This window comes from Carcharodon carcharias, chromosome 11 (genome assembly GCF_017639515.1).
Source record: "Carcharodon carcharias isolate sCarCar2 chromosome 11, sCarCar2.pri, whole genome shotgun sequence".
Classification (NCBI taxonomy): Eukaryota; Metazoa; Chordata; class Chondrichthyes; order Lamniformes; family Lamnidae; genus Carcharodon; species Carcharodon carcharias.
The window spans coordinates 61092940-61105376 of NC_054477.1; the positions used below are offsets into that span (position 1 = coordinate 61092940).

The 12437-nt window shown below is 38.5% G+C and overlaps 1 protein-coding gene across 1 annotated transcript in view; it reads right to left on the minus strand.

Moving 5' to 3' along the window:
- ddx10 (DEAD (Asp-Glu-Ala-Asp) box polypeptide 10) overlaps positions 1-12437 on the minus strand; it is a 274853-nt gene that overhangs the window by 100408 nt on the left and 162008 nt on the right. Inside the window, exon 16 of the mRNA XM_041198686.1 lies at positions 4557-4607. Within this exon, the coding sequence (XP_041054620.1) occupies positions 4557-4607 (51 nt within the window). The remainder of the gene's footprint in view (positions 1-4556; positions 4608-12437) is intronic.

The window sequence follows — 12437 nt, forward strand, 5'->3', positions numbered from 1 at the left end:
AGCAGGGAGGGTGAAGATATAGGGTTAAGTGGTAGTTCAGGAGGAAGCAGGTAGTGGTAGTGATGCGAATGAGTAGGGGTAACAACATGAATAAGAGTAGCAGCAGTGGAGGGAATAATGGGAAGGCCAAGGGCTATGAGATGCAATGGGAGGAGCTCAAACAATGGTGCAGGGTATGAGGCAAGGAACTATTCAGGTCCTTGCAAACCCCACAGGAAAATACAGCTGAAGTTGTCAGTGTTCTCTCCAACCTAACCACGTGCAACATTACAAGAGATCCACTTGCATGATTATAGAGCAATAAAATGTTTTTGTTAACTTTATGGTACTGCTCTGTATTTTTCAAAATACACATTTTCTATCTTATACCTTTTTAGAAAGACTGTGCACTTCCGAAACAGAACAAAGAAATTTACAGAACCATGAACTATGACTTCATTCACAGTCTAAGAATAATCTAAGAATAAATAAAAATTGCCTCAATCTTGAATGATCTGGGATGAAAGTGCCCAAAGTAATTTAGATAGCAACACTTAAAACTTTCGAGAGAAAAGGTTTTCATCAACTGCTTGGGTTAATTGCAACCCAGGTTCCTGTGAAATAAGAAAGAGCATGTTTACTTTCAAAGTCTCGATAACTTCTTGTATATCCCTACAGGACTCTAATTTGAATTTACAGTATAGCTGAATTATTATTTACCCAATGGATAAAATGGATATTGATGACAGAATAACTGAAAAATTATTTCAGTTGTAAAATGAATAGATCTGATGACAAAATTGCATGAAATTAATTGGAGTTTAGGCAGACAGAAACTTTTCATCTGCATAGACATGCTTCCCATCTCTTCCAGTTGTCCAATGCACCATTATTTGGGAGTCACCAAAGGATTTATCCTTGGTCCACTAATCTTCATCACCAAAACTGGCAACATCAGACATGGGGTCAGCTTCTACAAATATGCTGTTTGCATTTACAATTAAACTCAGCTTTTTCTTGTCAACTGGTCTCTTGCCCTCTCCTCCACTCTCTGCTGTCAGACTGTCCATAAACCAGTCTCTGATGTGCTGCAATTTCCTCCAGTCAAATATTGGGAAGATCGAAGTTATAGGTTACCTCCGCCCCTTCACCACCTCCTTCTCCTACAAGAATCTCCTTAATCATGCACACCATCCCACTCCCCCATCTCTACTATCATTACCACCACCAGAGCAGAATGGCTAATGGAGGGAAGTGGAAGAGGAAGTAAAATGAGAACAGGCTAACTGGAGAATGACGGGGTGTCTAACTAAGGTGAGCGGGCATCTATGCCTGCCTAACACAGGAAGAAGAAGCCTTCAGTGTGATTTTAGCAGACAAGAATCAGCGCCAATAAATGGTTGACAGACACAGATTTTAATTTTTATAAAGCAAAATGTCTTCCCAAGGAACTAACAGCATAGGATGCTAAAATTTGTTTCTAAGAGGCTGGCGTCCATACTTAAACCCTGTGCTGCAGTCTTGCTCGAGAGCACAGTCCAAATTGAATGCAGCTTTCATCATTAAGTTTGATTCATAGGTAGATAGCGCATCAAGGTTATCAGAAGCTGTAATAGCAGCAAAAGGTAGCAAGTTGGCTCAAAATCATGATGTTTGTGCAACATAATATAAAATTCATGATTAATTTAATCAAACAGCTGTCACTGTACACAAATATAATTAACCTTGTCTGATACTATATTCTGCATTTTTCAGCACAGTGGGTTTAACACCATTAAAAGTTACGAGAATGGAATCTGAAACTTTGACCAGGGTTCTAAAATGTAAGAATTCACTTGCCTACCCATCCCAGCATTACCACTTGTACTCCCAAAAGAGGTTTCTCTGTAGTTGACCAGGATGTTATGCCTGGAGGTGTGTAGTTTTCCACTGCTTTTTGAGAAAGCAAGACAATCTGTCATAGGTAAAATGCTCAAATAAGTTCACAGCAGCAAAACTTTCCTTCCTTTTAAACTGCAAGTCAATGAATATGGTTCCAGGATGACTCACTGTAGGTGTTCGATGGAACTCTTCCAGATGTAAAGTAACTTGCTGCTGTCTCCGTACAAAAACTTACTGGCACCACTGTTAAGTGCCATTTTCCCTGGTTCATATTTAGCTAACTAAATATTTCCAAAATCTTACTTTTGAGATCTCAAACAAAAGTAGGTTTTATGAATACTAGTAAATACTGTGGCGATTTACAGATTACTATAGATTTTTGTTCCAGCTATCAACATCTCACTGCCAATTTAAAAAAAACTAAGAAAAACTTACCCTTGGGTAATGAAAGTTATATAAGACATAAGCAAAAGATTGAATTTATTTCATGCATCCCAAATATGTGCATCAGTTTTGAAGAATCCCTACCCTAAACATCACCTTATCTCTTCTCTCCACAGATACTGCCTGACTAGCTCAGAATCATTCTTGATTGCGTGTGCAGTTTTGTGCTTTTTGTACCCTTAATTGTTTTCTTAAGCTACACAATCACATTCAAGCAATGCAATACACAAAGCTCAATTCTCATTCTGTAATATGTAAACAGTGTTCTCATTCTTGCTGCGTTTTGTTAAATATCTTCTTTCACCTTAGAACTGCATGGTTCATTAAATACACACAATAAGAATTAATTAATTCAATACTTTTTCATATGCTACTGAGAGTTCAATTTTTTGTTAATTTACAGCAAAGAATTTTTACTCACCTTGATGACTGTGTACATGAAAACATACTTGCATTGCTTAAAAAGGACACATGACTTTATTCTGATACAAGCTTAACTAATGCAACTTGCAAAGCAAGCTGCACACAAATTTGACATCAAGTATAAGCTTACTCCAGAGATTCTGATCTTCACTGGGATTATGAAAACACAATGAAATAAAAATACACAGAATAATAAAAATATATATTAGGGCAAAACTTAAAACGTTCAATTGAAAGCTGTCTGAAATACTGCCCTGTACAGGATGACTAATTTACTGCATTCTGTAAAATATATGAGCTGACATAGATGCACACCTCAATATTAGTCTACAAGCCAATGCACATGTAAATTCAAATAGTTGACTAGTATTAAAGCAGGTATTTGCAAACAGTTGTTTTCTATTATTGTTGACCTATCTACATTCGTAAACAGACTGTTCAATACATGCATCAATTACCTCCAGTGGGTGTTCTGTCCTATAAGCAGGATAGGTTCTCTAAAGATTAGGACACTGCGTCCAAAGTGATGTAGTCTGTGAATCCAGGTCAAACCAGGCTAAGAACTCCTGCTGATTAGTACCTACCACCCTTCCACTGATGAATCAGGTCTCCTCCACATGGATCATCAATTGGAGGAGGTTCTCGTAGCATGGGGACAGGGGGTTGCGTGGCAGGGTAGGGGAGGCAACAACTTCAATGTCCACCACCAGGAGTGGTCTTGTAGTATTACCACCACTGGCCAAGCCCTGAAAGGCACTGCTGGGCTGGCATCATGTGCTGAAGGAACTAGCTGACGTGAACTGTTTCTCACCAATCAACATGCCACAAGTACATCTATCCACATATTCGGATGCATAACGCACACCTCCAAACTTCCCTTCAAGTGACAAATCATGCTGATTTGGATGTACATTGGCAGTATAATGTACCCATAGGCATTGCCCTTCCCACCCATCCCACTAATGATTCAGAAATGTTTAAAAGTCAAAACATCCTAATGCATTGTATGGGGAAGAGAAGGGAAAGGAAACTTGCTGGTACCTTGTCTTTAACTCTACAAAATTTTTGTGCACAAGCATCTCATCATATGCTCAGTAAAAGTGGATAAAACTTTAAGTAAATGTTCACGCCTACAGAAAAATACCTTATTCTGTTGTTTGCCAACAACCCCTGTGTGATGCATTTACAATTCTCACTGACAGTAATCTATTCATATCAGATACTTATTTCAACAGGACTCTGTACCAACCATCATTTCGAGGCTGCTATAGGCTGAAAATTAAAAAGCAAAACACTAAAACAGGATTTGTATTCAATGAGTAAAGGATGTACCATAATAACTCAGAAAAAGATAAATACTATTAAATTACTTCTAAGCAGTGATCACATATTAAAATGTTATTGGTGAACTGTTTGTTAATGTATTCATCATGAAGTTGATTAAGGCAGCTGAAACTCGAAGACACTCTTATGATTGAAGTTACTACTGGAAACCTATATTTCATTGTTTTAATTCCTGAAAATCAAAGCTGTGAATTGGCTTGGAGACATTAATTACAAAATAAAAATAATTTTAAGGCTTTTTTTTAAGGAAAAACAGTAATTGCTCAATCAGCCCACTGCATACATTTAGAACCTTAGTAATAAGTCAGTGTTGACAATTCAATTTCATATCAGTTCTAGTTTGAATGCAAAGATGAACTATCTGTATCAAGTTATTAGCAGACTTGTATCTAAGCTACTTTTCTGTTGTTACAGTGTGCTATAGTTGAATGATATACTTTCAACTTATAGGAATATTGATTAATGTACAAAAGCAAAATACTTACATCTTTCTTTCTGGTTCCCTTTCTTGCTGCTTTCTCCTTAAGCCTCTTTACCTTAAAACAGAAGAAAAAAATGAATTTAATCGTTGAACAGCAAGAGCCACAAAATACCTAGTGAACCAATCCTTTATGTTTAATTTATTTTTCAGTAAAAAGTAATTTCTGTTTCTTTATCGCCTAAGGTAACAACTGTCACTTGATAATTACTTTTTGCTTTTGTGATTTTAAAAAAGTGGTGTTAAGTAGTAAGAGCTGTGATAATTCTGCCCAAGCTAACAGAATAAAAATCTCTTTTGGCTGATGGCTGGAAGTTCCTAGCTAAAATTATTCTTGGCAGTCTCAGCCCAGTTCCTACTGGGATGGGGCACAGAACATAAAAGTGAAGTAAATCTAAAATTTAGAGACACATAGCCAGGAAAGGAGACAAATACCATATGCTTATGAAAGAGGGTGGCTCTCCCAGGTCAAACTCAGTGGATACATTTCCAAGAGGAAATGGATTAATTTAAAGATTTTTTTGCAAATTATTTCACATTTTTATGAGGTTAGGAACAGGCGTAGGCCATTCGCTCGTAAGCATGTTCCGCAGCCAGTGAGACCATGCTGCTCTACGACTTAACTCCATTTACTCACCTTTTCCCTATATCCTTTAATACCCCTGGTTAAAGAAAACCTGTCAATCTCAGACTTAAAAATAACAATTAACCCAGCACCAACTGCCATTTCCAGAAGAGTGTTTCTTAATTTAATTCCTAAAATGCATCACTCTAATTTTTAGGCTACATCTCCTAAACCTAAGATTCCCCAACCAGTAGAGATTGTTTCTCTCTATCTACCCTGTCAGTTCCCCTTAATATCTTGAAAACTTTAAGCAAATTACCCCTGAGTTTTCTAAATTCCAGGGAATACAATCCTATTTGGGCCTAATTTGACCCTGGAGTTCAGGTATTATTCTAGTAAATCTACTCTGCACTTCCTCCAAGACCAATAAATCCCTCCTAATGTATGGTGGCCAGAATTAAACACAATACTCCACAAACGATCTAATCAGGGTTTTGCATACCTGTAGCTCAACTTCTAATCCTTGTATTTTATTCCTCTAGAAACAAAAGCCAACATGCCGTTATCACTTTTGATAATTTTTTGCATTATCCAAGACATTTTAATGATCTATGCATATAGTGTCTAAGTGTCTTTGGACTGCCACTGCTCCTAGCTGTTCATCATTTAGAAAATACTCAGGTCTATCTTTATTAAGCCCAGATTGGATGACCTCACATTTGCCTATATTGAGCTACATTTGAATTAAGCCTATTTGCCACATTTTTGCCCACTTAATCTCTCTGCCATGTTATGCTTCCATCTACACGTACAACGTCACCTATTGTTGTCTCTTCAGCAAATTTGAATACATGGCTCTCCATCCTTTCATCTAAACTGCTAATAGTTACAGTGAACAGTTGTGAGCCCATCACAGGTCCCTGTTTGACACTGCTAGTCATATCCTGCCAATCAGAGTAGCTGCTCCCCCCATATTCCCTATTCCCTGTCTCCTGCTGCTCAGCCAATTTCTGAACCTGGCCAATAATCTTCCGACAATTCCACGAGCTTAAACTTTCGCTAACAGTCTCTTAAGATGGTCTCTCTGAAATGCCTTCTGGAAATCCATAGATATCCCCATCGACTACTTCAGTTACTTCTTCAAAAAAATTCAGTCAGGTTCATCAGATATGACCTGTTCTTCACAAATCCATGCTAGCCATCTCTGATCAGCTGAAAATTTTCAAGGTGTTCAGTCACTCTATCCTTAGTTATAGCTTAATTAATTTCCCTACAACACATGTTGGGCAAAGTGGTCTCAATTCCCTCCCAACTTCTTAAAGTGGAGTGACATACACAATTCTTCAACTAAAGGAATGGTTCCCAAATTAAGAGAACTTTGGAAACTCATAGTTAAGCATCAGCAACCTCCTCAAAGGCTGCAAAGGGATATAGATAGGTTGGACGAGTGGGCAAGGGCATGGCAGTTGGAAAACAACATGGCAAAGTGTAAAATTATCCACTTTGGAAGGCAAAATAAAAATAGCAGAATATTTTTGAATGGTGAGAGACTGGAAGCATTTGAGTTCAGAAGGGCTTGGGTGCCCTGATACAAGTATCACAGAAAATTGACATGGGTGCAGCAAACAATTAGGAACACAAATGATATGTTAGCTTTTGTTACAAAAGGAATGGCATATAAGAGTAAGGAATCCTTAGTACAATTATACAGGACATTGGTGGTAGTGTGTGCAGTTTTGATCTCCTTACATAAGGAAGAACATACTTGGCCTAGAGGGAGTGCAACAAAGGTTCACTTGATTTGTTCCAGGAATAAGGGGTTGTCCTAAGATGAGCAATTGAGCACGCCAGGCTTATACTCCCTGGAGTTTAGAAGAATGAGAGGTGATCTAATTGAAAACTATAAAACTATAGCATCACAGAATAGTTATAGCACAGAAGGAGGCCACTTGTGTGATGGCTCTCTGCAAGAGAAATTTTACTAATTCCACTCACTTGCTTATTCCCAGTAGTCCAGCGATTTCTTTTCCTTCAGATAATGATCCAATTCTCTTTTCAAACCATAATTGAATCTGCCTCCACCAAACACTCAAGCAGTACATTACAGATCCTACCCACTCACTGCTTAAAAAAAAATGTTTTTCCAAATGTCACCTTTAGTACTTTTACCATTCATCTTAAATTGGTGTTCTCTGGTTCTTAACTCTTCCGCCAATGGGAACACTTTCTCCATAACTACTCATTTGAGACTCATGATTTTGAACACCTCCATCAAAAGATTATCAAATCTCCCCTCAGCCTTCTCTTCTCTGAGGACAACAACTCCAGTTTCTCCGATCTATCCACATAACTGTTAAGTCCCTTATTGTTGGAACAATTCTCAGTTCTCTCTTCACTCTCTCTAAAGCCTTTACCATCTTCTTAAAATGTGCTGTCCAGAATTGCACACAACACTCTAGTTGAGGCTAATTGAGTGTTTTATAAAGATTCGTCATAATTTCCTTGCTTTTCTCCTCTATTCCTCTATTTATAAAGCCAAGGATCCCATAAGCCTTATTAACCACTTTCTCAACCTGCCTCACCATCTTCAATGCTTTGTGTACATAAACCCCCAGGTCCCTCTGCTCCTGCACCCTATTAGAATTGTTTCCTTTTTACTTTATATCCCCCCTCTTGTCCCTCTCACCAACTTGTATCAATTCACATTTCTCTGCATTAAACTGCATCTACCACGTGTCAGCCCATTCCACCACCCTGTGTATGTCCAAGAAGTTCATCACTATCCTCACAGTTCACAATACTTCCACGTTTTGTGTCATACGCAAATTTTGAAATTGTGCCCTGTGCACTCAAGTATTGGTCATTAAATTAAGTCAAAAAAGCAATGATCTTAGTACCAACCTGCAGGCCCTCTATAAACCTTCCTTCAGTCCAAAAAACACCCACTCAAAACTACTCAATTACCTGTCACTCAGCCAACTTTATATCCATGCTGCCACTGTCTCGTTTATTCTGTGAACTTTAGCTTTGCTGACGAGCCTATTATGTGGCACTTCATCAAACATCTTTTGGAAGTCCACGTATGCCACATCAACCACATTACTCGCAATCATCAACCCTCTCTGTTAGCCCATCAAAAAGCTCAATCAAAGTAGTTTAGCAGGATTTTCCCTTTGACAAATATATATTGACTCCCCTTAATTAAGTTTGTCTAACTGACTATTATTTTTTGTCCCGGATTATCATTTCTAAAAGCAGTCCCACCATCAAGATAAAATTAGCTAGCCTGCAGTTGCTGTGTTTGCATTTCTCCAGTCCTCTGGCATCACCCCTGTATCTAAGGAGGGTTGGAAGATTGTAGCCAGTACCTCTGCAATTTCCACCCTTACTTCCCTCGGTATGTTCGGATGCAAGTGATCCAGTCCTGGTGACTTACCAACAGAGGTCAATTTTGACATCCCTTTTAGGTTTCTTTTCAGGTTCCCTTTTTGTAGCTCTTACTGTTTGTTTTGTTAACCTTTGTTGGTTTAGTATCTTTCCCATTCACCAGGATGCGTTTTTTTTGGCATTCTTGTAGTCTTTTTCTTTTATTTTGCCACTTACCTCCTTAGTCATTCATGCCATGTTTGACAAGTAAAGGTCTTGCTACTTTTCTGACATTCTGCTTCTTCAAAAATATATGGAAGTTGAAATCCTCCATTAAACCTATTAAAAGTACTATAGAATTCTCAGGTAACTAACAAAACTGTAATACAATATTGGTTCCATCCTTGTATACCTCTAACAGGCTCAATTTTCCTTACCCTTAGAAGTTGATGGCCTATCTGCTGCTGTGGTGTTTATTCTATCAGATGTCTGAGGAGTTTATTAACCTTTATAAACGGATATGTGAATCGTAACATTGAAATAATGTAGGTTTAGAATAGGTTCTGTTAATTATCCCACCTCCAAAGGTAGAAAATACAATTCTGCCTGAACTAAGTTTCAATGTGAACTGAACCTAGAGTAAGGTTACTGACCTATATAGTGGTTCACTTCCACACACTCACTCTCACTTATTAGTGATGTTTTCAAATGGATTATTTAATTCGAGCAAGATAGATTGAGCTCTATTTTTAAAATTGACCAGGACGAAAGAGATTTAAATGTAACTCAAAGTGACCAAGGATAGAGGTGGAGCTGGTGGTTAGGGAATGGAATTTGTGGCAGGGACAGAAGGCAATGACTTTGGTCTTTTCAGTACTTAGTTAGAGGAAATTTCTGCTCCTTCAGGACCGGATGCCAGAAAATCAGTATGATCAGAGAGATATGGCGGTGAGACAAAGCAAGGTGCTGTCACAGTACATGTAGATCTTGATGTGTTTTTGGATCATGTAGTATGCAGATAAGAGACAAGGAGCAGCCAAGGATGGATCCTTGGAGGACTCAAAATAATAGTGCAGTAGCAGGAAGAGAAGTCATTGCCGATGATTCTCTGGCTACGACTGGACACCTTAGAATGGAATAAAGTAAAGGCATTCCCACCCCACTGGATGACAGAGGACATGCTTTAGGGAAGGGCTAGGAGGGAATTTACCACGATAACATTCGTATATGATTCCATTTGTGACTCTGATTATTGGCCATTTCAGCACTGTGGGAGAGATGGCAGCCTGACTGGAATGGTTCAAACATGGTGGGAAAGACAGGCACAAATTTGGGAGGCAACAGTTGGACAAGCACTTTATACAGTGAAGAGAGAAGAGAAAAAAGAGAAAAAAAAGAGAAAAAGAAGCGAAGCGAAGAGAAAAGAGAAGTTTGCCGGGACAGAGGATCAAAGGAATCAATCACAGATTCAACCAAAAAGCACAATGTGTTTGCATTTGAATTGAATGGCTTGGCCCTGATCTTGAATATTTGTGTCAGACACAAATGTGCCTTGGCACACAAATGTGCTTTTCTAAATTTTTCTGGAGAGCTAATTTCATCTGCAATTTATCTTTTGGAGTAAGAATGAAGGTGTGCTTCTTCAAGAGGTCCGTCTGCATAAGCTGATAGGGGCTATTCTCATCTGAAGCAAAAGGATAGATTTCAGAAGCGCCAGAAAATGCGAGGAGGCAATGGTCTCAAGACTAAGCGCATTGACTATAAAACCTGATGTTTCACTGCAGCTCTGGATGGGTCTCGATAGACTGATACTGCATGTACAAAAAAAACCTTCTCAAAGTCAGTGTTAGTAAAATAAAATGCGACCATGGCTAAAGACCAAGAAAAGCATTACAAACCTAGAGAACTTAGTCACAGAAACAACCATAAAAGGACTGAATGTTTTGCTTTGTGTGCAAACAGAAGGCACTGCTCCCAACAAAGAGTGAAAATTTGATTCAAAATGGGGCCCCTTACATCAATGTACAATTCTCCACCTACCTCAGCTCATCTGCTGTTGAACCCCTCATCGATGCCTTGGTTACCTCTACACTTGACTGTTCTACTGGTCTCCTGGCTGGCCCTTCTTCCACAGGCTGCAGACCTAAGCTCAGATCTGCCACCCAGATCTGAACTTGCACAGAGTCCCTTTCACCCATCATCCTTGTGCTTGCTAACCTACATTGACTCATGGTGTGGCAGCACCTTGATTTAAAATTTGTCATCCTTGTTTTCAAGTCTGTCCATGGCCTCACCTCTCCCTGTAACCTCCTTCAGCCCCACAAGTCTTCAAGATCTCTGTACTCCTCCAATTCTGGCATCTTGCACATCATCAATTTTAATCTGCCCACCATTGACAGCGTGCCTTCAGCCCTAAGGCTCTGGAATTCCTGCCCCAAAAGTCTCCACCTTGCTACTTCTCCTTCCTCTTAAAATGCTCCTTAAAACCCAACTTTTTGGTTAAGCTTTGATCATTTGTAACAATATTTCCTCATGAGGTTCAATGTCAAAGTTTCCTTCATTATACTCCAGTGAAGCATCTTGGGGCATTTTGCTATGTTAAAATGCTATACAAATGCAATTTTTGGCTGTTAATGGGGTTAGAGAAGAGCAGTTGACCAGATGAATTCAGAATGATGTAGATCTCAAAAAAGGGAATGAAGTCCAGATATTTTCTTCTTTAGATGAAAGAGCATTCGTTTTTAACCGAGGGTTGAACAAGTGAGGAACAACCGATTTTTATGTGCAACCAGATTCAAATGAACCATTTCCTATTTAATGAGAACATACCAATCACAAAGACATAATTTTCATTAATTTTGAATATCTTTACAAACCTACTATATTTCACTTTATGTATTGTCTCTTACAGGCTACATAGGCCGTTTCCTGTCCCTCCCCTTTGATTCATATTATTTTAAGAAAGATCACAATGACATCATTCCTTTTACATAGAACATTAGCTTATTTCAAGCAAAATTAGAAATCTCTAGTAAAAGCCTTGCTGTGTTTCGAAGAGTTGTCAGCCAGCGTGTCATAACATTTAAAAGTCCTTAGTCAGGTTTGGTTAATCAGCTGAGACTCCTTATAATAAATTGCCTGGCTTCCTCTCACTGCCACAAGCTCCAAGGGAATTGCTATTTTTTCAATATTTATCTCTAGCATTTCTAAGAACATCGCATCGTCCTCTCAGCTCATAATTTACAGCACATCATGACCCTTATTAAGTCAAACCCACTTCGAAATAGCTAATATCATCATTAGAAATATATACTGCTACAGATTCTTTACAAAACCAAACTTTATCTAGAGTCACTGTAGACTAAAAGTAGAATCTAGCAGTTCTACTTTCAAATTTGTGCCTTAAAATAACTATTATTTAAAAATAATGGTGCAAAATTCTCCAAGATATCTGACATCAAGGGTTGGCAATTGGCCACGTATGTTTATCTTGCAACTCTGCTATAGAGTGAAGCGCTGAAGTGGGAAATGTGTATAACTGAGATATACAGCTAGTGCTATTTACCCAAATGATTGCCTGCATGGTGCACAGATCCATTAAAATTCCAATCTTTTTATGGATGCAATTTTCAAAAGTCTTAAGCTGACTGTAGCTCAGGAATCTCCTCTTGCTGCCTTGGTCAAAGAGGAATGAAATAAAGCTAGCTGTTACACATCTGGGTTCAAGCCCCTCTCAGATTTGAGTACACATTCTAGGCTAACATTTCAGTATAATTCTGATGAAGTGTTGCATGATCAGAGGTGCTGTCCTTTGGATAAGAAAAGGGTATCTTTAACTTGCACCCCTCTAGGGTGCAAGTTAAAGATCTCATAACATTATTTCATAGAAAGGTAGGGGAGTGTCACTCAGGGTTCTGGCCATTATTTATCCCTCAACAATTTAACTAAAACAAATCT